Here is a 27,086-nt window from a genome sequence, read left to right as displayed (position 1 = left end):
AGGGAGTGGCCAGAGGTAGCCTCAGCAGAATGGGCCTGGTGGTGCATTGAGCTCAAGAGTCAGGGTGTCTCTTGGTGATGGTAAGGAAGGAAGTGACATGCTCAGATATTTGATTAGAAATATAACTCCAAAGGCCTTAGGGAAGATAGAGAGGCAGTAGAGATTAAGGTTTCTGCATTGTAATTTGGCCCAGGGCAACAGTGATTGGGTTCGTGAGGCAACCTGGTGACTTTTGCTGGTTTTAGAGCCAATAGGAAGCACTTAAAACATTACAGCTCTGCATTTGAGAGCTGATAAATACTTTTTTCAAAAAGTGTGGAGGCAAGGCAAATAAATGGGCATTAGGAATTGAGGCTAGAGGAGTATGGCGTTTACTTCACTGATTATTTTTGTAGTTGACCAAAGTGTAGCTAAGTCCTAAGGTGTTAACCTGTCTACATGTGAGCCCTTAGGATAATATGACCCTTTGTTTTTTTGGAAAGGGGGTGTAGCAAATAAACAATTGTCCCAAAACACCATTTTAGTATTTTTGAAATGCTGTTCCCTGACCTGAGTGTAGGAAGTGAAATTTTGCTGGAATGGGTTGCCAGGGGAGGCTGGGAGAGCAGGGAATGAACTGGTGTGCCTACCTTGCCTGCATCATGCAAGGCCACTTCTGCAACGTACCCAGTCCAGGACTAGCCTGAGCATGAAGAGCGGACAAGTCTGTCCAGTTCAGGAGGAGTCCCAAAAGAGTGACTTGATTCTGAGCCTATCTCCAAGTCTGAGACTTGATACAGGGAGCTGTTAAGTTCTTTGCTGTTTTTTTTAGTAGATCTGTTTCTTCTTCCCTCACAGAACCTTGGGGACATTTTCACTACCTGTATTGTCTTTAACTGTATCAAAAAACTTAATGTAATTCCAGGAGGTTAAAATCTGACTTTTATGATTGAAGACTGTTCTGGCCTGAAAGCTTGTAGTAAAGTGTTGGTACTTATGAAATCTAGAGAATAGTGTAACTTTGTGTTCTTGCTTTAGATTTATAGCTGTGTAATATGGGCAAGTTAATCTCTCTGCTCAGTTTCCTCATCCATAAAATAGGGCTAATAATGGTATCTATCTTAGGGGTGTTAGGATAAGTGAATGATACAGTATGTGAATGGTGCTTTGCTCTGTACCTGCTACATAAATGCTTAAACATTAACTGTAATAACTTTTATTAATTTCTGGGGAAAAAAATGGGCAGAGGACATGAACAGATACTTCTCCCAACAAGACATACAAATGGCCAACAGATATATGAAAAAATGTTCAACTTCACTTGCTATTAGGGAAGTGCAAATCAAAACCACAGTGAGGTATCAGCTCACACCTGTTAGAATGGCCATCAACAAGATAAATAATAACAAGTGTTGGAGAGGCTGTGGAGAAAAAGAACCCTCATATACTGTTGGTGGGAATGTGAAATGATACAGCCACTATGGAAAACAGTATGGAGGTTCCTTAAAAAATTCAGAATAGAATTACCGTATGACCCAGCAACCCCTCTCCTGGGTATCTACCCAAAAAATCTGAAAACATTTATCCGTAAAGATACATGTACTCCAATGTTCACTGCAGCTTTTTTTATGGTGGTCAAGACATGGAAACAACCAAAGTGCCCTTCAGTAGATAATTGGATAAAGAACATGTGGTACACATACTATACACAACGGAATACTGCTCTGCCATAAGAAAAAACGAAATAGTGCCATTTGTGACAACATGGATGGATCTTGAGATTATTATGTTAAGCGAAATAATTCAAACCAAAAAAGTCAAGAACCATATGATTTCACTGATATGTGGGATATAAAACTGAAAGCAGCACAGGAACAAGGAACAAGACAAGCAAATAAAGAAACAAAAACTCATAGACACAGACAATAGTTTAGTGGTTACCAGAGGGTAAGGGAGGGAGGAGGTGGTAGATGAGGGTAAACGGGATCAAATATATGGTGATGGAAGGAGAACTGACTCGGTGGTGAACACACAATATAATATATAGATGATGTATTATAGAATTGTACACTTGAAACCTATGTGTTTTGTTGACCATTGTCACTCCAATAAATTTTAATAAGAAAGATACACTATAATGCTTCCACACAGAGGCAGGCAACGTTAAAACAAACAAACAAAAAACAAGCATGTTAATATTCCATTTGTGGTCAGAGTGACTCAGTCTTGAATCACAGGTACTCTGCCATTGCAAAAAGGAAAAAACTTAGTCCTGTTAGATAGACATCAGTTAATAGCCCATGTTTAGTAGCATTTTCTTGATTAACCCAGAAATTGCCAGATGAACATGGATATTTGTTAAAAGATGAAATATTTTAAGTTGAATATGATGTAGCTCTCTCGTCCTATGAATGCTTAAAAGCTAAGTTCAGTGTTACTCAGCAATACTTGGTAAGTAGTATGCCATGATAGGAATAGTAACTTAAAAATAGATCACCCTTTTCAAAAATGAGGAGGAAAGTAGTCTAAACTAGTGTTTTTAAAACTGGTTCATGAAATCAATTTAGTGGGTTGGGACCAGCATTTTTAAAAAAAAGAATAGAATAGGAAATAAGAGTGCTTTAACTGAAGAAACTGTAAGTGTTGCTTCCTGTAACTTTTGTTGTATACATATGTGTGTCTGAGTATGTATTATATGTGCATGTGTGTGTGTACACAGACACATATGGTGATCAACAATGTGAAATTTTTATTTTATTGCAGGATGTGGTAAAACAAAATTGAAAGCAATTGGTCATTCAGGCCACCTTTTGAGGTGTTTATTAAATATTTGAATGAACAACAAAATGAGTGATTATAAAGAGTTGGGTTTTATTTTGCATGCAAAAGAGAGGCATAATCACAAACATCAGTGTGGAAAATGAAATGGAGTAAAAAGACAGGGAGAACTGTAAGAAAAGAAGACTGCTTACTTTAATAGGAACTTAACACTTAATAGGAACTTAATGTGGGTTGAATGGCTAATAAATAGTTGCCATTTAATAGCATTTACCCGCTTGCTTCAGCAGTTATACCAAATACTTTACAGATACTCTTTTTAACTCTCATAATAATCTTCAAGAAGCAATATCTCCATTTTATAGATAAAGAAACTGAATGAGACCAAATAAATAAATGGATATTTTGGTAATCCAGATGAAATATGGTACAGTGCAGACTAGGATGTTTTCTGAACATATAACAAACTAGCTGAATTCTTACATGTGTTTATCTCAAGCTAAGACAGGCTTCTTTTAGATGATGGATTTCTTATGTTTGTTTCAATTGTGCTCTATTAACATTGTAGGAACCAGTCTGTGTTTTCATCTTTTGCATCAATGCTTTTAATTTTTTTCAATTTTTCTGCTCATTTTTATAAAATAATCTCCTTGTGATGTTTGCAGTATCATTATCATTGTAAAATTCCCTTTTGTTTATCTCAAAGACAGCTTTAAAGAATACCCATGTACCTCGTTCTCAAAAGAAGAGCATACTTGATCACAAATACATCATCTAAAATTCAGAGCATCTGCCTCTGATTTTTACTTTGTAACTGATATTTTAAAATAACGTTTTGGAAAAAATTTAAACCTATTCAAAAGTAGAGAGACTAGCATAATGATCGCCTTCATGTATCTAATGGCTCAACCTTCATCAAACTTGTTTCGTTTGTACCCTCCATTCCTCACACTCTCCAAATAACTGGATTATTTTAAAGTAAAATCCAAGACGTTATTTCATTAATATGCATCTTTACGAGAAAAGAAGACTTAAAAATTTAGCCATATTACCATTATCAAATCTTTAGAATTAATATTTTAATATGCAGTTTGATTACCCTAATGGTCTTATCTTTTTTGCAGTTGGTTTATTTGAATCAGGATTTAGTCAAGGTCTTCTGCCTTTGTTTGATAAGTCTTTTAATTTATAATAGTTCCCTCTCTTTTTATTGCCTTTTTTTGTTGTTGTTAAAGAAACTGGGTCATATTCATATGTCCATTATAAGAATCTATATTTTAATTGTATTTTCATGGTGTTGTTTAACATGTACTTCAGTGTTTATTTCCTGAAAACTAATAGTGAGATCACATTAAAGTTTGAGAGTTGTTTGTCAAGAACAATTTACAGGTGGTACTGTGTATATATTCTGTTTCATCATATCAGGCGGTGAATGTCTGTCTGGGTTTTGTTTTTGTTTTTTTTGTGTGACCTTAAGTTTAAGGTGTTCATATGAAGTCATCGTGATTCCTTTATTATAAAGATCTCCAATATGCTCTTATCTTTTGTTTTCATTTTCCGTTGATGATCAAAATTCCTGCATCCACTATTCAATTAGTTGTTTTAAAATGATATTATAGTTTTGTCATTTCTTCTGTATTTATCAGATGAAATTATTTTATAAAGAATAATTTTCCTTTGTTAGTTTTCAGATTACCCTGAAATATAGCTTATATAGGAATAGTAGGATAAATGTTTGATTCTTTTCCTTTACGTGCATTTTCAGAAGAGTTGGTACCCTAACAAACTCAAAAGGTCACCAGTGTGGGGACGTATATGTACACAAGTACATGTGTGTGGTATTTTGAATTCATAGATTTTAACACACTTGCTTATTGTATTTCAGTCTTTTGCAATCATTATTCTTTTTGATGCTTATATTATCCTTTTTTTGGCCAGTAGAACCTCCTCAAAAGCCTTCTTTATTCTTTTGACATGACTCCCCAGTATCATTTTAGTTTTATCTTCTTTATCTCTTATCCAAGACCCAGAGTTACCCATTTCTCCAAGTCAGGGCTTATTTTTGAAACTACTGTTTTGTCTGTCTCATGGTATCTTGGTATATGTATAGATAGCATATATCTTGGCATTGATACAAAAATCTCTGTGCCTCATTTTCACTTGCACTGAAGAATGGCTCCCATTGCTTTGGGATATTTCTTTTTCTTTTTTTAATTAAAGTATACTGGGGTGACAATTGTTAGTAAAGTTACATAGATTTCAGGTGTACAATTCTGTATTACATCACCTGTAAATCCCATTGTGTGTTCACTACCCAGAGTCAGTTCTCCTTCCATCACCATATATTTGATCCCCCTTACCCTCTTCTCCCACCCCCCACCCCCCTTACCCTCTGGTAACCACTAAACTATTGTCTGTGTCTATGAGTTTTTGTTTCTCATTTGTTTGTCTTGTTCTTTTGTTGTTTTTGGTTTATATACCACATATCAGTGAAATCATATGGTTCTCTGCTTTTCCTGTCTGACTTGTTTCACTTAGCATTATAATCTCAAGATTCATCCATGTTGTCACAAATGGTCCTATTTCATCTATTCTAGCCGCCGAAGAGTATTCCATTTGTATATATACCACAACTTCTTTATCCATTCATCTATCGAAGGACATTTTGGTGGTTTCCATGTCTTAGCCACCGTAAACAAAGCTGCAATGAACATGGGATCACACTTGTCTTTATGTATAAATGTTTTCAGATATTTTGATAGATACCCAGGAGAGGGGTTGCTGGGTCATACGGTAATTCTATTTTTAATTTTTTGAGGAACCTCCGCACTGCCTTGCATAGCGGCTGCACCAATCTGCATTCCCACCAACAGTGTATGAGGGTTCCTTTTCCTCCACAGCCTCTCCAACACTTGTTACTATTTGTCTTGTTGATGATAGCCATTCTGACTGGGGTGAGGTGGTGTCTCATTGTGGTTTTGATTTGCATTTCTCTGTTGATTAGTGATGTTGAGCATTTTTTTATATGTCTATTTGCCATTTGTATGCCCTCTTTGGAGAAATGTCTCTTCAGGTCCTCTACCCATTTTTTAATTGGGTTGTTTGTTTTTTGGTTGTTGAGTTGCATGAGTTCCTTGTATATGTTGGATATTAGCCCCTAATCAGAGGCGCTGTTTGCGAAAATCTTCTCCCATTCAGTGTGTTGCCTCTTTATTTTGTGGATGGTTTCTTTTGTTATGCAGAAGCTTTTATGTTTGATGTAGTCCCATTCATTTATTTTAGTTTTTACTTCCCTTGCCTTTGGAGTCAAATTCATAAAATGCTCTTTGACCCAAGATCCATAAGTTTAGTACATATGTTTTCTTCTATGCAGTTTATTGTTTCAGGTCTTATGCTTAAGTCTTTGATCCATTTTGAATTAATTTTGGTACATGGTGACAGATAGCAGTCCAGTTTCATTCTTTTGCACGTGGCTTTCCAGTTCTCCCAGCACCATTTATTAAAGAGGCTGTCTTTTCCCATTGTATGTTTTTTGCTTCTTTGTCAAAAATTATCTGTCCATATTCATGTGGTTTTATTTCTGGGTTCTCAATTCTCTTCCATTGGTCTATGTGTCTGTTTTTCTGCCAATACCATGCTGTTTTGATTATTGTAGCCCTGTAGTATAAGCTAAAGTCAGGGAGTGTGATACCTCCATTATTGTTCTTTTTCTTAAGATTGCTTTGGCTGTTTGGGGTCTTTTGTGGTTCCAAACAAATCTGGTGATTTTTTTCTTCTGGTTCTATAAAAAAATGCCCTTGGGATTTTGATGCGGATTGCATTGAATCTGTATATTGCTTTGGGTAATATTGCCATTTTAACTATGTTGATTCTCCCAATCCATGAGCACGGAATGTCTTTCCATTTCTTTGTGTCTTCTTCAGTTTCTTTGAAAAATGTCTTAGAGTTTTCAGCACATAGGTCTTTCACACCCTTGGTTAAGTTTATTCCTAGGTATTTTATTCTTTTTGCTGCAATTGCAAAAGGAATTTTTTTTTTTTAATTTATTTTATTGAGATTTCATTATTAGTATATAGGAATGCAAAGGACTTTTCGACATTGACTTAGTAGCCGGCAAGTTTAGTGTATTCGTTGATTGTTTCTAATAGCTTTTTGGTGGAGTCTTTAGGGTTTTCTATATATAGCATCATGTCATCTGCAAAGAGTGATAATTTAACTTCTTCATTCCCAATTTGGATGCCTTTGATTTCTTTCTCTTGCCTGGTTGCTCTGGCAAGGACTTTCAACACTATGTTGAAAAACAGAAGAGATAGGGGACAGCTCGGTCGTGTTCCTGAACGTAGAGCAAAGGGCTTCTGTTTTTCACCGTGAATTATGATATTAGCTGAGAGTTTGTCATATATGGCCTTTATTATGTTACGGTATTTTCCTTCTATACCTGTTTTATTCAGTGTTTTAATCATAAATGGATGTTGTATCTTGTCAAATGCATTTCCTGCATCAATTGGTATAATCATATGATTTTTGTCCTTTATTTTGTTTATGTGATGTGTCACAGTGATGGATTTGCATATGTTGAACCATCCTTGTGCCCCTGGGATTGGTCGTGATGAATAATCTTTTTAATGTATTGTTGAATTCGTTTTGCAAGAATTTTGTTTAGGATTTTGTATCTGTATTCATCAGAGATATTGGTCTGTAGTTTTCTTTTTTTGTGTTATCCTTACCAGGTTTTGGTATCAGGGTAATGTTGGCCTCATAAAATTAGTTAGGGAGTATTGTGTCTTCTTCAATTTTTTGGAGTAGTTTGGGTAGAACAGGTATTAGGTTCTCTTTGAAGGTTTGGTAGAATTCACTAGTGAAGCCATCTGGTCCTGGACTTTGTCTTTTGAGAAGGTTTTGGATGACTGATTCAATTTCCTTATTGGTGATCAGTCTGTTTAGATTTTCCAATCCTTCAGATTCAGTCTAGGAAGTTTCTAAGTTGCTAAGAACTTGTCCATTTCTTCTAGGTTATTGGAATTGGTTGCATATACTCAGTCCTTCATAGTATTCTTGGATGATCGTTTGTATTTCTGTGGCATCCGCGATAACTTCCCTTTTTTCATTTCTGATTTTGTTTAATAGTGTGTTTTCTCTTTTTATCTTAGTGAGTCTAGCCAAGGGTTTGTCAATTTTGTTCATCTTTTCAAAGAACAAGCTCTTTGTCACATTAATTTTTTCTACTGTCTTTTTGTTCTCTATTTCATTTAGTTCTGCTCTGATTTTTATTATTTCCTTTCCTCTACTAACCTTGGGTTTCATTTGTTCTTTTTCTAGTTCTCTAAGGTGTGACATGAGGTGATTTATTTGGGATTTTTCTTATTTCTTGAGATAGGCCTGTAATGATATAAATGTCCCTCTTAAAACTGCTTTCACTGCATCACAAAAATTTTGGTCGGCTGTATTTTCAATCTTATTTGCTTCTATGTATCTTTTGATCTCTCCTCTTATTTTTTCTTTGATCTGGTCATTCTTTAAAAGTATGTTGTTTAATCTCCACAGATTTGAGGTTTTTCCTGCTTCTATTTTTAGTTGATATCCAGTTTCAAAGCCTTGTGATCAGAGAATATACTTGGTATTATTTCAATCTTCTTAAATTTGCTGAGGCTAGTTATATGTCCCAGTATATGATCTATTATTGAGAATGTTCCATGTACACCAGAAAAAAATGTATAGCCTGATGTTTTAGGATAGAGTGCACTATAAATATCAGTTATGTCCATTTCATCTAATGTGTCATTCAGGGCTGCTGTTTCTTTATTTTCTGATTTGATGATCTATCCATAGCTGTCAATGATGTATTTATGTCCCTTCGTATAATTGTGTTCTGGTCAATTTCTCCCTTTAGTTCTGTGAGTAGTTGCTTGGTATATTTCGGTGCTCCCTGATTGGGGGCATAAATATTGATGACTGTTATGTCTTCTTGTTGTATAGTCCCCTTTATTGTTATGAAATGTCCATCTTTGTGTCTTGTTACCTTTTTTACCCTGAAGTCTATTTCATCTGATACCAGTATGTCTATACCTAATTTTCCTTGATTATCATGTGCTTGGAGTGTCAATTTCCACCCTTTCACTTTGTGTCTATCTCGTCCTTGTAGCTGAGATATGTGTCATGGACACAGCATATGGTTGGGTTTAGTTTCTTGATCCAATCTGCTACTCTGTGCCTTTTGATTGGTGAGTTCAGTCCATTTACATTTGGAGTGATTTTTGATATGTGAGGATTTCCTATCATTCTATCTTTAGTTTTCTGGTAAAGCTGTGTCTCCATTGTTTCTTTGCTTTATGTTGTTTTCCATTATTTCTGTGTGGTGTTATTCTCTGATTTTTCCCTGTTTTTTCTTTCATTAACAGTAACAGTATATATATGTGTATCAGTTCAGGAGTTTTTTTTTTTTGAGTGGTTACCATTAAGTTTATTTAAAAGAATGTTTGATATTTAGATTATTCCATTTTCTTCAGCATACTTTCTCCATTCCTATATTCCGGTTCATGCCTTTACTCTCCCACTTTTTATGTTTTAGTTGCCACAAATTGTCCCTGTTGATGGTGGTTGAGTGGCCTCCTTTAGTATTTCTTGTAGTGCATGCCATGTATTAGAAAATTCCCTCAGTTCTGTATGTCTGGAAAGGTCTTTATTCCTCCTTTATATCTAAAGAATATCTTTGCTGGGTATATTATTCTTGGCTCATAATTTTTCTCTTTCAATAGTTTCAATATTTGGTTCAACTCCCTCCTGGCTTCTAGAGTTTCTGCTGAATAGTCAGATGATTTTTTCAATGGGCGTTACTTTGTAGGTTACCGTCTTCTTTTTCCTGGCTGCCTTGAGGATTCTTTCTTTGTCGTTGATTTTTGACAGCTTCAATACAATGTGCCTTGGAGAAGGCCTTTTGGTGTCGAGGTCATTAGATGTTCTATTTGCTTCTTGGATTCGAGGATCCAGTTTTTCCCACAAGTTTGGGAAGTTCTCATCGACTATTTGTTTGAATATACTCTTTGTACCCTTCTCCCTTTCTTCTCCTCCTGGTATTCTCATTATTCTTATATTGTTCTTTTTGATGGAGTCAGAAAGTTATTTCCTTTCTTTTAAGTCTCAAGTCTCTTTCTTCTTCCATCCGTTTCATTTCCAACTTTCTATCTTCGATGTCACTTATTCTTTCCTCCATCTGGCCAACTCTACTGTCTAAGCTAGCTAGTTCATTCTGTATGCCTTCTACTGAGTTCTTCATCTTCAGACATTCTATTTGGTTCTTTTTTAAAATTTCCATCTCTTTGGTAAAATGTTAATTGCGTTCTTTGATTGTGTTTCTGAATTCATTAAACTGCCTGTCTTTGTTTTCTTGCATCTCGTGGAGTTTTTCAGAACTGCAATCTTGAATTCTCTGTTATTTAAGTCACATATTTCCATGTCTTTAAGTTCCTTTTCTGGAGACTTTTCACTTTCTTTCTGAGCTGTCTTGTTGCCTTGGTTATTCATGGCAATTAATGATTTATTATTTCTCTTCCTAGACATCTACAAGAGTGGGTTCTGCATCAGGTTGATAGGAAGAAGTCTTTCTTTTGTTTTCTAAAATGTGTTGGTAGAATGTTTTATTTTCTCTATGACTGCAGCCTTTAATTCTCTCACACTGTAGTGTTATGTTTTCTCTGCACTTTTCCAGCTTCTTACACAATGGGGAGATTCTCTGGAAGGTGGGCTTCTTCTCTGTGTACAGTTTGCCTGGGTCATAGGGCGCCACGTCTGTGTGGGGATGAGGAGAGCTTTTGAAGTTCCAAAGCTCTTACTGCACCAGATTCAGAGCCTGTGTGTTTCAGCAGTTCTGTTTACTCCTTCAGGGATCTGCCCAGATAGGTGGGGACAGAGGTGGGGTGAGTTGCGAGAGGTGGCCCAGAGAAATGGCGGCGCCCACCACCACAGCCAGTCCTCCTTCCACAGCTCCCTCCCCTTTGCTGGAACTAGTTGGGCTGCGAACCTGTGTCTGCGGTCCACAGTTCTCAGAACTGCAAATACTCTGTTCTTTTGATCTGACATTGCTACTATTCAGCTTCTAGCACTGGGCTTGTGGGGGTCCGGTGAGTTCTGGGAGAGTAGGGAGGGGGTGGCTAGGCTCGGTGCCTAAGGCCTTCCTTCTCTGCTTGGTAGTGAGGGCTGAAACCACCGTTTTCAGCCTTCCTCCCTGAGTATTTCCTCCGAGGTCTCTGCCATGAGCATTGGGTTCAGCTGTGTTATATGCTGTCCGCTCAGCCCTGTGGGCCATAAACGGAGCCCTAGAAGTCTGAGATCTTTCCTCTCCTCAGCTGCGTTAGTTCCGGGATACAGCGAGCTCGGAGCACTGAGCTAGGTCTGCGTCCTGTGCCCGCGCGGCTCCGTCTCCACACTTTTCCCTTCCCACCTCCCCCATTCGCGCAATTTGCCCTCCTTTAGGTTATTTCTATAGTGTACCTCTTAGTCTTTCCTGTCTGCTGCACAGGGAGTTCTTTGTGCAGTTAGAGTTATTCAATTTGTTGTAAATTCCAAGGGAGATTTCAAGAGGCTCACCTCATGCCTCCGTTTTTATGACGTCAATTGCTTTGGGATATTTGTCATCCACAAGAATTGAAGTTCTTCTGCATATCATGTAGTTTATGTTTTATATTAAGTCATCACAAACATACCAAGTAAATTTTTATAAAAATTCTTGCATCAGTTTCATATAAAGTAGTGATAGAGAAATAGAAGCTTAATTTCATTCATATTAGTAGGTTAAAATGATTTTAACTTGGATAGATAGAATTGTTCGGTGCAGAAGAGTTTAGGTGAAATAAATAAAGATAAAGTTTGATTTTGACATGATGAGTTTGCGATATGTAATATGTCTGGTTTGAATTACTTGGTAGAAATTAGCCCTCAAGCCTGGAGATGAAGTAAAAGTATTCTATTGGTTTTGTATTTTTTTAGCAATGTAAAACTAAGAAGCTGAGAAAGTAAGTGATTTGCTGAAGTCAGGAAAAAGTAGCAGAGCCAGGTTTTATATGAAAGATATTTAGTAGTTTCAAATACATATATGAAATTCAGAACATTATTCTTCCATACCATTTTTTCTTATCTCCTTTTGGTAAGTCTATTGATATGAATGGAATATCTTTTTTAGAGTCCCAAGAGTGGCTTGAAAGAGATTTATCTAGAGGAAAACACGGAGAGAAATGAAGTAATTCAGGACACTGTGAGTATGAAACTCATGAAATTATAGTGCTTTCCTTATACTTGAGTGACAGATACATGATGTTGGACAATTAAGTTCGTGAACTTGTTCAAACGATATTGCTAACCTGTTTTGATGTCAGATGGATTATTCATTATGAATTTGTACCAACTGGACAAACATTTAACTAAGTTTACTATTTGGAAGTGGTGAAAAGGCTGCGTGAAAGTTAAACAACCTGAACTTTTCACCAACAATTCATGGCTCTTGCATCACAACAATGCACCAGCTCACACGGCTCTGTCCGTGAGGGAGTTTTTAGCCAGTAAATAAGTAACTGTATTGGAACACCCTCTCTACTCACCTGATCTGGCCCCCAATGACTTCTTTTTGTACCTGAAGAAAAAGGAAATATTGAAAGCAAGATATTTTGGTGACATTTAGGACATCAAGGGGTAATATGACGACAGCTCTGATGGCCACTCCAGAAAAAGATTTCCAAAATTGCTTTGAAGGGTGGACTGGGTGCTGACATTGGTGTATAGATTCCCAAGGGGAGTACTTCAAAGGTGACTGTAATGATACTCAGCAGTGAATATGGTTCCATGCGGGAATCGAATCGGCAACCCAGTTGTTCAGAGCTCGTTCTCTAACCAACTGAGTTATCTTGTCGCCCTTCCTTCTGTTCAAGGCTGAATAATACTCCATTGTATGTACAGACCACATTTTATTTATTCTTTTGTCAGTGAACTCAGCAGTGAGTATCGCTATGGTATGTAGCACTTTTTCTAGGATGAGTTTGCTAACTTAATTGTCCAGTCTCGTATCTACTATTTGTATATTCTTCAATATTTTTTAATTTCTGAGAGAAAACTTAAACTTTAAAGGAACTTAATAAGTTTTTGATAAATGGAGAGTTACTCCATAGTTAGTATTATTAGGTGATTTAATGTTTTCTTATTGGAGTAAAATATACATAAAATTTACAATTTTACTATTTTTAAATATATAGTTCATTGACATTGTTACATTCATGTTGTGCAACCATGAGAGCATTCATATCTAGAACTTTTTCATCATCCCTCAACTGAAATTCGGTACCTATTAAGCACTTACTCCCCATTATTGTCTCCCCCGAGCATCTGGCAACCACCATTCTGCTTCCTGTTTCTATGAATTTGACAGCTCTAGGAACCTCATATAAGTAGAGTCATACTTAGATTCTTATGTTCTTATGAATCATACTTATGATCTTTTGTGACCAGCCTATTTCACTTAGCATAATGTCTTCCAGGTTCTTCTATGTTGTGGCATGTGTCAGAATATCCTTCCTTTTTTTAAAATAAATTTTATTGGGGAATATTGGGAACAGTGTGTTCCTCCAGGGCCCAAAAGCTCCAACTTGTTGTCCTTTAATCTAGTTGTGGAGGTTGCAGCTCAGCTACAAGCCCAGTTGCCGTTTTCAATCTTTAGTTGCATGGGGCACAGCCCACCATCCCATGCGGGAAAATTGAACCGGCAACCTTGTTGCTGAGAGCTCGCGCTCTAACCAACTGAGCCATCCGGCTGCCCCTCCAGAAGCTCAGAGGCAGTCAGCAGCTGCTCATTGTCTTCAGTCTAGTTGTGGAGGGCGCAGCTCACTGGCCCATGTGGGAATCAAACTGGCAAACCCGTTGTTCAGAGCTCGTGCTCTAACCCACTGAGCCATCTGGCCGCCCTTCTTTCCTTTTTAAGGCTGAATAGTACTCCATTATATGTATAGATTACATTTTGTTTGTTCATTTGTCAGTGAACACTTGGATTGTTTCTATCTTTTGGCTATTGTGAATAATGCTGCTATGAACATGGCTGTGCAAATATGTATTCAAATTCTTTTAATTCTATTTGGTAAATACTCAAAAGAAGAAATGCTGAGTCTTACATATTCTTCATTGAATAGTTTTAGCATTCTAATTTTATTTTTTAATTACACTTGTATAGAATTTTATAGTAAAAGAGTTAACATCATGTTGTGATCATTGATTAGAAAAGACTTACATTGTGATGCAACATAAGGACTATTTTAAAAGCAGTAATCGCATCAGCTATAAAATCAAAAGTTGTCTGACTACTACAATAAACAAATTTCTATTGTTTCGCCTGATTTTTTTCTTACGTTATTAAAGCCTTGGGGTTTGAAAAACAAGTAGTAAAAAAGGTCGGATCAAGTCTAGGAGATGCAAATACATAGTGTTGGCACACACTTTAGGAAGAAAACCTACAGCCGCATATTATTTACTTAATTTATGATTTATTGGATCCATGTAGATAGTTTCAGCTAAAACTACTTTGCCGATGACTCCCAAATCATTATAGCCCCACTCACTTTGCTCAGCTACAGATCCTGTGTTCCAACTGCTGTCAGATTTAAGCCAAACTCATTGTGTTCTATTTCTTCCAAAATTTTTATTTATTTTAATACTCTGTGGTCTTTGATTTTAGTTTGTAGTCTTTAAACATCCCATATTTTTTACATTATACATTAATGCCCCTGCACTGCTTTATTCATGCAAAATCTAACTTTGTAAGAGAGTTGACAAGTGAATGATCCATTGCATGGAGTGAGATCTGTCATCCTACAATTTATTTTTCTAATTATTTTGTTATCTTTGTTTCTATAGCAGTGTTTTGTATGATTACTTTAATTTTTTTTTTTTTTTTGCATTATGCCAGTGATTTTCAACCTGGAGTTTTGTCCCTCAGGATATTTGGTTATGTCTGGAAATATTTTTTATTGTCATGACTGGGAGGCTGCTGCTGGCATCTAGTGGGTGTGTCACTGGAGGCTCACAGAGATGTCCAAGAGAGGACTCAACCCAGAGCCTTAGTAACTGGGTTCTTGTCTTGGTGCAAGAAAGAATTCAAGAGTAAGACAGATCCAGGAAAGTGAAAGTGATTTGTTGAAAATGAAAGTACACATTTGACAGGAAGTGCAGGCAAGCTCAGAGAACAAATCACGCTGAGGAAGTCACAGTCAGGGGTATTTATCCCTCCCAGAGCAGGAATTGGTAATGTTCCATTGTCGTGGTTCATTCATCTCCTCCCTGTGGACTGGACCCTCCATTTCCCATGTTTTCTTCCTTATTTGGTTCCTCAGGAACTGTCATGGCGTCAGGTGCATGATAGGAATCGTATAACCTATCTGTAAATGAGATTATAATGACATTATAATTAGCTAAAGGTCAGGTCCTGGTCATAGGGGTCAGCCAGGCTGGATGAAACTGGTTCTTATTTTTCTCCTGTTGCAGGTATTATAAATAGTCACTTGTTTCCAGTGAGGCACCTCTTGTACCCTGGAGAGGGATGTCAATTTCCTAAGCTGTCTATCCTGCCTCAGGTGGACAGAGGGCAAGGATGCTGCTAAACACCTTATAATGCACAGGACAGCCCCCACAACAAAGAATTACCTGGCCCAAAATATCAACAGTGCCAGAGATGAAAAACCCTGCATTGTGCACTTATGAAAAAGAATTTAAAATGAAAAAATGGGGTTCAGTGACACCTTTCATTTATGTGACATTTATAGAAATCTTTGTATTAACCTCTCTGCCAACTTGTCATTTAATTTCTACTCACAGTCTTTCTTTGTCCTGTTATCTTCACTCACTTTTTTAAAATACAACTTTTAAAAAATTTTAACTATTTATGTAAGCCAACTTTGTTTTTCTGTAACAAGGTCTAGATATGTATGAAATAATAAATGAAGTTTACATAAACTGATTAGAATCAGGTAACCCAGGGTGTAGCAAGCAAAGGGTGTTTATTATTTCCAGAGGAAATGTTCCAAGAAAAAAATACTGCTGTGGTTTGTTTTTTTTGTTTTTTTTTTTTTTTTTGCTAAAGTGTTTCATAGCCTTGAAAATTTCTTTGAAAATAAAGTACATAAAGGAAATAAATAAAAAGAAATCCCACTCATTTAGTGAACCATGTCTTTTTGATGGTTTGGCTTTATTCTTTCTCTGAATTTGATGATCAGATAATTTTTCTGTTTCTTTTCTCTGATTGTTACTAGGACACTCAATCAGTTATCGGGAGTCCCTCAACCCGTATAGCACCTCATATTATTGGAGCAGAAGATGATGATTTTGGTACTGAACATGAACAGGTGATGATATTTTTTCTGAAATACAAATCATTAGTTTTCTGAGATATTTGTTGCAAAAATTAATACTTTCTGGAGATTGACATTATATTTTGAAGAATTTGAAGCTAAATCTTAAAATTAAGATTAGTTATTTAATTTCATGGGTAATTGCCTATGTTAGCTTTAACAAATAGAAATGACTTTGCTTTTAAAACTGATATGAAGTCATTGGTTTATACCTAAGTACTTCATTTTGGAAGAGGGAGGTACTGTTGTAAAGGTTGTTTTTTCTGTTTGTTTAAATTTCAAATTCCAGTCATTTATTGATGGTATATAGAAATAGGACTGGCTTGATTCTTGTCCTTGGTCTTGCTAATAAATTCATATACTACTTCTAGGAGTGTTTCAAAATAACTTTTTGGGATTTCTACATAGACAACCATGTTGTCTATGACTAGAGACAATTTTTATTTCCTTGTATCCAATTTGTTTGTCTTTTATTTGTCATTAATTGCCTTTATTGCACTGATTAGGACTTCCAGTATGAGGTGGAATTGGATTAGTGGACAGGGTATCTTTGTCTTATTTCTAATCTTAAGGAGAAAGTATTCAGTGTTTTATCATAAAGTATGATGTTAGTTATAGGTATTTTTGTAGATACATTTTCTTATAGATTAAGGAAGTTTCCTTTTATTCCTAGATTGCTGAAAGTTTTCATCATGAATGGACGTTAAATTTTGTTAAATGATTGAGATGATTATATGTTTTTTGGGGACCTAGTCTCCTAATATGGTAGATTACATTGATATTAGCATGTTGTACCAGCTTTATAGTCCAGGGATAATTGGTCATAATGGATTTTCCTTTTTATATATTGCTAGATTCAGTTTTCTATTATTTTGCTGAGGATTTGTGTGTGTGTTAATGGGGTATATTGCATGTAGTTTTTTGTTTTGTTTTTAATTTCTTTGTCTGGTTTTGATAGTTGGGAAATGCTGGCCTCTTAGAACAAGTTAAGTGTTATCTCCTTTTATATTTTCTGAAAGAGATAGTTGAAAGAGATAGTGTAGAATTGGTATTGTGTGTTTAGATTAACTTTATTTTCATTTTAATTTATTTATATGTGAAAATTATATGGACATTTTGATTCTAGTGTGACTATTACTGTTTTCTGTGTTCAACATACTTAGAGAATATACAGGTATTCTAGGAGATGTCGTACTTAAAATCATACAACTCTATTTCCTACCACCATTTCTGCGATTAGCCTAAAAGAAAAGGAAAACAACTGTTTCATTATTAGGCAAAAGGCTTTCTATTACATTTTTAGAAGTGTTGTTAGATAATTTTCTGCATACTGATTTGTAGACATCTCAGCACCTTGATAATCATATTCTAAACTTGCATTCTCCCAAAGTGGTGCTTTTTGTAGCCTATCCCCAAGAGATTATTAATTTTCAGAGAGAGAGATTCTGTAGCCTATGTTGCTAATAAAGTCTAGTAAAATTTTTTAAATCTTGCATTTTTTTTACGGTAAATCAAAGTGAAATTTGGATCGTTATGTTTAATTGAGCTTACATTACATTTTGCATTTGTGTTGGAGTTACTGATGTATAATTATTTTTTTTTCTAGATCAATGGGCAGTGCAGCTGTTTCCAGAGCATTGAATTGCTAAAAGCTCGCCCTGCTCACTTGGCTGTTTTTTTACACCATGTAGTTTCACAGTTTGACCCTGCAACGTTGGTAATATATTTTACAATTCAACCAATTCAGAGTTCTTACATTGATCCATAAACCATAAAACCTTTCACTTCTGCAAGATAAGTGGACAGACTTCTATCAGTTTTTTTTTTTTTTTAATTATTAGTTTCAGGTGTACAAAGCCATATAATAGTTAGACATTTATACCCCTCACAAAGTGGTAACTTACTGGTAACCCTACTGCCCCCAATCTCTACTGCCCCTCTGACATCATATATAGCTATTACAGTTCCACTGACGCTTTTCCTTATGCTGTATTCCATATATATGTGTGTGTGTGTGTGTGTGTGTGTGTATATGTGTGTGTGTATATGTGTGTGTGTGTGTGTGTGTGTGTGTATATATATATAAAATTATAGTTGACGTTCATTATTATTCAGCTACAGGTGTACACTGCAATGGTCAGGCATCTACACTGTCCATGAAGTGGTCTCACTAATAAGACAAGTATCCATCAAATAATCTACAAAATCTTTACAACCTTATTGATTATATTCCCCAAACTATCTTTCGTATCCCCATGGCAATTTTGTGGTTACCGATTGTGCTTTCTAATCTCCTCACCTTCTCCCTCATCCCCACCCACTTTCCATCTAGCAATCAGTCTTCCATACATATAAGGATAGATATGAAAGATACTTAAAATATTATTAATTTATTTTTTAAAAACTTTGTTACATGGTAATAATTACATTTTTTATGGTGACTTACTGTTCCAAACATTCCTACTCTATGAAAATCTAACAGATTATATTTTTCAGGATTTTTCACTTTCTCTTTTCCATTTTTTTCTCTACTATAGCTCTGTTATCTCTACTCGGACCTTTATAAACAGACCAATTCCAAGGAGACTCGTCGCGTCTTCCTTGAGTTTCATCAATTCTTCCTGGATCGATCTGCAGTAAGTTACCAAGTTGATATTAAAATCTTAGTTCTAGTACATTGAATTATTGGCCTCCTGTGGTTTTGGTCTTTACTGTGCTTTGTGACATCTATATTATATCTCAATTGTTGATTACTTTTGGCTTATTTTTTATCATTTCTGTTTTTTAATTAAAGTTTATTGGAGTGACAGTGATAGGTTTCAACTGTACAATTCTGTATTACATCCTCTATATATCACATAGTGTGTTCACCACCTTGAGTCAATTCTCCTTCCATCACCATGTACTTGATCCTGTTTACCCTCATCTGCCACCCACCTCCCCCCTTACCCACTGGTAACCACTAAACTATTGTCTATGTCTATAAGTTTTTGTTTGTTTGTTTCTTTCTTTGTTTTGTTCCTTTGTTGCTTTCAGTTTTATATCCCACATATCAATGAAATCATATGGTTCACCACTTTTTCTGTCTGACTTATTTCACTTAACATAATACTTTCGAGATCCATCTACGTTGTCACAAATGACAGTATTTCATCTTTTCTTATGGCAGAATAGTATTCCATTGTGTTTATATACCACAACTTCTTTATCCAGTCATCTATGGAAGGACACTGGTTGTTTCCATGTTTTGGCCACTATAAATAAATCTGTAATGAATATCGGAACACATATATCTTTACGGATCAATGGTTTGAGACTTTTTTGGGTACACACCCAGGAGAGGGATTGCTGGGTCATATGGTAATTCTATTCTTAATTTTTTGAGGAACATCCACACTTCATTCCATAGCAGCTGCACCAATCTGCATTCCCACCAACAGTGTATGAGGGTTCCTTTTTCTCCACAGCCTCTCCAACACTTGTTATTATTTGTCTTGTTGATGATAGCCATTCTGACTGGGGTGAGGTTTTGATTTGCATTTCGCTGATGATTAGTGATGTTGAGCATTTTTTCATATGTCTATTGGCCATTTGTGTATCCTCTTTGGAGAAATGTCTATTCAGGTCCTCTGCCCATTTTTTAATTGGATTGTTTGTTTTTTTGTTGTTGAGTTGTGTGAGTTCCTTATATATTTTGGGTATTACCTTATCGGAGGCATTGTTTCCAAAAACCTTCCTCAATTAATTGGTTGTCTGTTTATTTTGTCAATGATTTCTTTTGCTCTGCAGAAGCTTTTTAGTTTGATATAGTCACATTCATTTATTTTAGGTTTTACTTCCTTTGAAGTCAAATTCATAAAATCTGCATTGAACCCAAGGTTCATAAGTTTAGTACCTATGTTTTCTTCTATGCAGTTTATTGTTTCAGGTCTTTAATCCATTTTGAGTTAATCTTGGTACATGTTGACAGATTGCAGTATAGTTCCATTGTTTTGCACGTGGCTTTCCAATTCTTCCATCACCAGTTACTGAAGAGGCCTTCTTTTCTCCGTTGTATGTTTTTGGCTTTGTCGAAAATTATCCATATTTATGTGGGTTTATCTGGGTTTTCAGTTGTATTCCATTGGTCTGTGTGTTTGTTTTTCTGCCAATATCATACTGTTTTGATTATTGTTGCCCTGTAGTACAAGCTGAAGTCAGGGAGTGTGATACCTCCAGCATTGTTCTTGTTTCTTAGGATTGCTTTGGCTATTCGGGGTCTTTAGTGGTTCCATACAAATCTTCATTCCCAGTTCTGATTCCTTTTATTTCTTTTGCTTGCTTGATTACTGTGATTAAGACTTCCAGTACTATGTTGAAAAGCAGTGGTGATGGGGACAGCCCTATCTTGTTCCTGAACTTAGAGCGAAGAGCTTCAGTTTTAGTTTTTCACCGTTAATTATATTAGCTGAGCATTTGTCATAAATGGCCTTTATTATGTTAAAGTTTTTTCTTTCTATATCTATTTTATTAAGTGTCTTAATTATAAATGGATGTTGAATTTTGTCAAATGCATCTATATATAATTTTCTGCGTCTATATAATTATATGATTTTTGTCCTTTATTTTGTTTATGTGGTGTCACATTGGTCGATTTGCATATGTTGATCCATCCTGTACACCTAGGATGAAACCCACTTGGTCATGATGTATAATCTTTTTACTGCATTGTTGCATTCGATTTGCTAGAATTTTGTTTAGGATTTCTGCATCTGTATTCATCAAAGATATTGGTCTGTAATTTTCTTTTTTGTGTGTTATCCTTACCAGGTTTTGGTATCAGGGTAATGTTGGCGTCAAAAAATGAGTTAGGGAGTACTGTCTCTTCCTCAATTTTTTGGAAGAGTTTGAGTAGAATTGGTATTAGATCCTCTTTGAAGGTTTGGTAGAATTCACTACTGAAGCCATCTGGTCCCGGACTTTTGCTTTTGGGAAGGTTTTGGATGACTGATTCAATTTCTTTACTGTTCATTGGTCTCGTTAGATTTTCCTGTTCTTCATGATTCAACCTAGGAAGGCTATAAGTTTCTAAGAACTTGTCCATTTCTTCCAGGTTATTGAATTTGGTAGTATAGTCCTTCATAGTATTCTTGGATGAACCTTTGTATTTCCGTGGCATCTGTGGTAACTTCCCCTCTTTCATTTCTGCTTTTGTTTGTGTCTTTTCTCTTTTTATCTTAAGTGAGTCTAGCCAAGGGTTTCTCAATTTTATTAATCCTTTTAAAGAACCAGCCTTTGTTGCATTAATTTTTTCTATTGTTTCTTTGTTGTCTATTTCATTTAGTTCTGCTCTGATTTTTATTTCCTTCCTTCTGCTAACTTTTGGTTTCATTTTGTTTTCTTTTTCTAGTTCTTTAAAGTGTAACATGAGGTAGTTTATCTGGGATTTTTCTTCTTTTTTGAGATAGGCCTGTCATGATATAAATTTCCCTCTTATTACTGCTTTCGCTGCATAACAATAATTTTGGTAGTATGTATTTTCATTCTCATTTGTTTCTATGTACCTTTTGATCTCTCCTCTTATTTCTTCTTTGACCCAGTCGTTCTTTAAAAGTATGTTATTTAATCTCCACATATTTCTGTTTTTTCCTGCTTTATTTTTTCAGTTGATATACAATTTCAAAGCCTTGTGATCAGAGAATATACTTGGTATGATTTCAGTCTTCTTAAATTGCCGAGGCTAGTTTTATGTCCCAACATGTGGTCCATCCTTTAGAATGTCCCATGTACACTAGAACTAATGTATTGTCTGATGTTCTAGGATGAAGTACTCTATAAATGTCAATTATGTCCATTTCATTTAATGTGTCATTTAGGGCCGATATTTATTTGTTTATTTTCTGTTTTGATGACCCATCCATAGCTGTCAATGATGTATTTACGTCCCCTACTATAATTGTGTTTTGGTCAATTTCTCCCTTTAGTTTTGTTAGTAGTTGCTTTGTATATTTCAATGCTCCCTCATTAAGGGCATAAATATTGATGACTGTTATGTCTTCTTGTTGTGTAGTCCCCTTTATCATCATGAAATGTCCATCTTTGTCTCTTGTTATCTTTTTTATCCTGAAGTCTGTAGGCATATGAATTCTCACAGTAGGTTTTAAGGTATATGTATATATGTTTGGATTTATACATGTGTATAATTAGGATGAGGGAGAAAAAAGAGATGCAGTGATATACATTTTTGTATTAGGACCCAATAGATAATACTTGCATAATTGAATTGTGATTGGCCTCTGGCATTTGGAGGTACAAGTTTAAAAAGTGGTGGAAAAGATCTTATTTACGTCAATGATAATAGGGTTTCATTTTGCCAATAAAATCTTAAGGTTTTCACAATGAGATATCACCTCACCCCAGTCAGAATGGCTATCATCAACAAGACAAATAGCAACAAATGTTGGAGAGGCTGTGGAGAAAAAGGAACCCTCATACACTGTTGGTGGGAATGCAGACTGGTACAGCCGTTATGGAAGGCAGTGTGGAGGTTTCTCAAAGAATTACGAATAGAATTGCCATATGACCCAGCAATCCCTCTTCTGGGTATCTACCCAAAAAATCTGAAAACATTTAGAGATAAAGACACGTGTGCTCCAATGTTCATTGCAGCTTTGTTTACGGTGGCCAAGACATGGAAACAACCAAAATGTCCTTCGATAGATGAATGGATAAAGAAGTTGTGGTATATATACACCATGGAATACTATTTGGCTGTAAGAAAAGATGATATAGGAACATTTGTGACAACATGGATGGATCTTGAGAGAGTAATGCTGAGCAAAACAAGTCAGACAGAAAAAGCAGAGAACCATGCGATTTCACTGATATGTGGTATATAAACCAAAAACAACAAAAGAACAAGACAAACAAATGAGAAACAGAAACTCATAGACACAGACAATAGTTCAGTGGTTGCCAGAGGGTAAGGGGGGCGGGGGGTGGGGGGTGGGAGATGAGGGTAAGGGGGATCGAATATATGGTGATGGAAGGAGAACTGACTCTGGGTGATGAACACACAATGGGATTTATAGATGATGTAATACAGAATTGTACACCTGAAATCTATGTAATTTTACTAACAATTGTCACCCCAATAAATTTAATTAAAAAAAAAAAAAAATCTTAAGGTTTTTAACCTGGAGTTTTATTATTGCCTAGCTATAGGGTAAAAGCGTTACCCCTTAATGCTTTGTGGATAATCATACTTCATGTCCCTAGTCCTTTCATATTTGTAGTACTCTTAGATGACTGTTCCATACCTTCTGTCTCCTAAAACCTCCATCACTTCGTCTCCTATCCTTTTTGATGACCTAGCTGTTTCTTATTTAAAGTAGTGTACAGAAAAGAACTTCTACCAGATAACATCACCTACCTTCATGTATATTGTGTTTCCTTATATTTACTCAAAAACATTATTCAAGCAAGTATCCTCCTTCTCTCCTACATCATGTTTTTTTTTTAATCATTCACATTAGCATGCAAACATTGTTAATTCTCCTATCGTAGCGCAAACACTCACAAACATTTTGGCTCTACTTCTTCCTCCTGCTCTTGCCCCATTTTCTTTGTATTCCTTTACAAAGTTGCCTACATATTGCTCAATACCTTCTCAGTGAGGCCTTTCTTTACCAACCTATTTAAAATTGAATCCCATTCACTTTGTCACCTTTCTTGTTATTTTCGTCCATGTAACTTTTATTTATTTGGTTTGTTTGTCTGTATTCCTACTCTGCTACCCTGAATGTAAGCTTCATCAGGGCAGACATTTTTCTTCTGTCTGTTGACTGCTATTTCCCCAACATCGAATAGATCCTAGAACAGAATGGTTACTCAGAATTTTATGGAATGAATTAGGGTTCTGATTTTACTGCCATTGTTTAAAATACCACACATTTTATATATTAAATAATTTGCTTCCATGAAGAAATAACATTATAGTAAAGTGTATTTGAATTTCATATTTCTTAAGAGAGCTCCATGCTCAGTTAAAACTTTATGTTTTGCTACTGATCTGTATAAGCTTATCAACATTAAAGTGTAATAACCCTGATTAATTTCCTAATTATTTTTATGCCACACGTGATAATTACTTCATATAAATACCCTCATACAAAAATGAACATTTATTTACTTATTTGCATTTGTGTTAGAAATACTTTTAGGAAAGTTGATTTGAGCCACAGTGTGGCAATTTCAGTTAGAGAAAACTTTGTAATGCATTTCCTATTCTTCAAATGAATAGTAGCGATCTCAATTTTAACAGTAATTTATTTTCAAATGTAAAATCTCAGATCTTATAGGAATTGTTTAAATTCTGAAAATATATGACTTAAGTAAATATACAATACGAAGTAACTATGAAAAAGTTAAGATATTTCCTGTAAACATGAAAAATAACTATTTTTTAAGACATTTCCCAAATTGATGGGAGGGAAAATACAACTATCTGGTAATGGGATCAGAAAGTGCAATTATTTTGGGGAAAATCCTAGCTAAGAAGAGCAAAATTATGACAGTGTCATTAATTAGTTCAGTACTAAATACTACAGATGGCTCCTAGAGTTTTAAGACTCCAACCCTTCCACATCAACATCCAATACCTTATCATTGGGTGTGTGACTATTGTGGGGGCTCTTTACATAGAAAAGTGACTGGGAATATCGTAGTCTGTAGTGGGAGTATCTCAAATACAGCAGATAAAATTCATGGTTATATATATGAGTAAATTTTTCATGTGATAGGTAGTTTAGGTTTTACCTATATTAATTCAAATAATGTATAACTGATTATATTAACGAATGATTCTAGAAAGCCAAAGCCAGTAGAAATAAGTAAAGCACAGAAGCATTTAGTTATCTAGTAAAATGATTGTAGATATTTTCTTTATAGCATGATGTTTAGGAAAAGAGCTTACTTTCAAGTTTAAATAATAGAGTGTTCCAGAGCTATGAAATTTGGATGGGTGGAACCCATTAAATGAGCTTACACATGAATATGCTTATAAAAATGGGTATCCAAGTTCTATCTCTTTACTTTATATAAGTACTTATACACATCTTGAAAAGTCCTTAGTGCTATCTCACTTTTTGTTTGCATTTTTGTTTTAGCACCTGAAAGTTTCTGTTCCTGATGAAATATCCATAGATCTTGGTAAGTTTGGAGTACCAATATCCTGGAGAATTACATCTTTGTAGCTTTGTAGCTCAGCTCATTTCTAAAGGTTTTATCTGTCATATGGTGACTAGCATGTCATCTGAATCACAACAGACAGTCTATAATACATTTAAGTGTAAATGAAATCTGAATTCTGAGATGAAATACATAAATTGAATTGAAGAACCTCTTTTTCTTACTCCAAGATAAGTTTGCACCAAATAGCACTGATATGTTGCCAGTTATAATGCACAGACTATACCTTTAGATCAAATAATTCCTTCCCTTTTCTTTTTGCAGAGAAAAGAAGGCCCGAGCTTATTCCTGAAGATCTGCATCGCCATTATATTCAAACCATGCAAGAAAGAGTCCACCCAGAAGTTCAGAGGCACTTGGAAGATTTTCGGTAAACTTGGTGATAAAGGCTCTTATGGTTATTCTGAATTAATTTTCTTTTTAGGTAGGAAAAGGTTACACATTAAATCTTTGGCTTATCATATGGTCTTTGTCACTGTTATTAAAACACAATGAACATCTAGAATCAAAGTGTTAGAGTAGTACTGAGAGTTCATATTTCCCATTCCATACGACTTCAGGATTTGAGCTCAGTACTATGTCTGTGCTAAGTGTGTTCCTTCAGGATATGTGTTCTGTTGAATGATTGTCTCTAGAATTTTTTTCCTCTGGTGTCCTAGGTGACATAGGCCCCAAAATAGTAAACTGGGACATTTTGTCTGTTGCTAGAAATTCATAGCGATGAAAACTCTGATGAAACATCTCCAAAGGGAGATCGTTTTTCTCTAGGCTGTCTCAGGAAATTTTTCTTTTTCCCTTTAGGCAGAAACGGAGCATGGGGCTGACCTTGGCTGAAAGTGAACTGACTAAACTTGATGTAGAACGAGACAAGGACCGGGTAACTTTGGAGAAGGAACGAGCATGTGCAGAACAGATTGTTGCCAAAATTGAAGAAGTGCTGTAAGTAATAGGAGTATATGTAGAAGAAATCCCCTCTCTACTGAGATGCTAATAATGCTGAAAGTACAGTCTGAATAAATTGTGTATGTGGAGGTACTTATTTTGTCATAATACTTGAGAAACCGGAATTGTTTATTTGTGATGATATTTTAAATAAAGCTTTTGAGTTTCTTTTTCTGGGTATTGGTAAAATGAGTAACTACAAAATTTATAACTGATCAAAAACAGATTGAATACTTTTTATTGGTTTCAATTCATAAGCTTTGGAAGTTTTTCTTGCTATAAAACATTTGTAGTTGATGACATGAGTATGAAAAGCATGTAGTTTCTTTGGGGATAAGACTTTTTTTTGTAATTTTATTCCATATGACAGAGATTTGGGTGGGTCCCAAAGCATTCAGCTCTGTTTTATTGTTTCATGTACATGAGTTTAATAGCAACTCTTTTATTAAACTTTAATATCTTGTTATTAAATGTTTTTGTATTTAGGGTGACTGCTCAGGCTGTAGAAGAAGATAAGAGGTAATATAACTTTTATCCTAGAATTTTAAGAAAAAAGAAAACTACTTTTTCTCCTGTCAGTCCTAAATTATGTTTTATTTCTTTAACTTAAAAGAAATAAGTGGCCTATATTTTATTTGACTAATATTCTAGTGTCTCAAGTAGAATCTTTTTCTGTTTGCAATGAATAGATAACTTCCTAATTTTTACTTGATGAATGAATTCTAAGAATTCCATCATTGAGGTTTTGGAAGTAATTTGCCATCTTTATTCTACCCACTTTCC

The 27,086-nt window shown here is 35.4% G+C and overlaps 1 protein-coding gene across 8 annotated transcripts in view; it reads left to right on the top strand.

Moving 5' to 3' along the window:
* ARHGEF12 (Rho guanine nucleotide exchange factor 12) overlaps nt 1-27,086 on the top strand; it is a 166,400-nt gene that overhangs the window by 84,032 nt on the left and 55,282 nt on the right. For 7 of the 8 annotated variants that reach the window (XM_074335326.1, XM_019718206.3, XM_019718209.3 and 4 more), the window contains 8 exons: nt 11,933-12,004; nt 16,035-16,127; nt 17,740-17,850; nt 18,671-18,769; nt 25,280-25,322; nt 25,626-25,731; nt 26,163-26,300; nt 26,790-26,822. In XM_074335326.1, coding sequence (XP_074191427.1) covers nt 11,933-12,004; nt 16,035-16,127; nt 17,740-17,850; nt 18,671-18,769; nt 25,280-25,322; nt 25,626-25,731; nt 26,163-26,300; nt 26,790-26,822 — 695 coding nt within the window. The remainder of the gene's footprint in view (nt 1-11,932; nt 12,005-16,034; nt 16,128-17,739; nt 17,851-18,670; nt 18,770-25,279; nt 25,323-25,625; nt 25,732-26,162; nt 26,301-26,789; nt 26,823-27,086) is intronic. The other variant, XM_019718207.3, reaches the window with a different exon arrangement.

The sequence above is a fragment of the Rhinolophus sinicus genome, chromosome 14, assembly GCF_057876585.1.
Source record: "Rhinolophus sinicus isolate RSI-liver-muscle chromosome 14, RSI-T2T, whole genome shotgun sequence".
NCBI lineage: Eukaryota > Metazoa > Chordata > Mammalia > Chiroptera > Rhinolophidae > Rhinolophus > Rhinolophus sinicus.
Note: the sequence above shows the minus strand (reverse complement) of the source record. Positions and strands in the feature narration are given on the sequence as shown.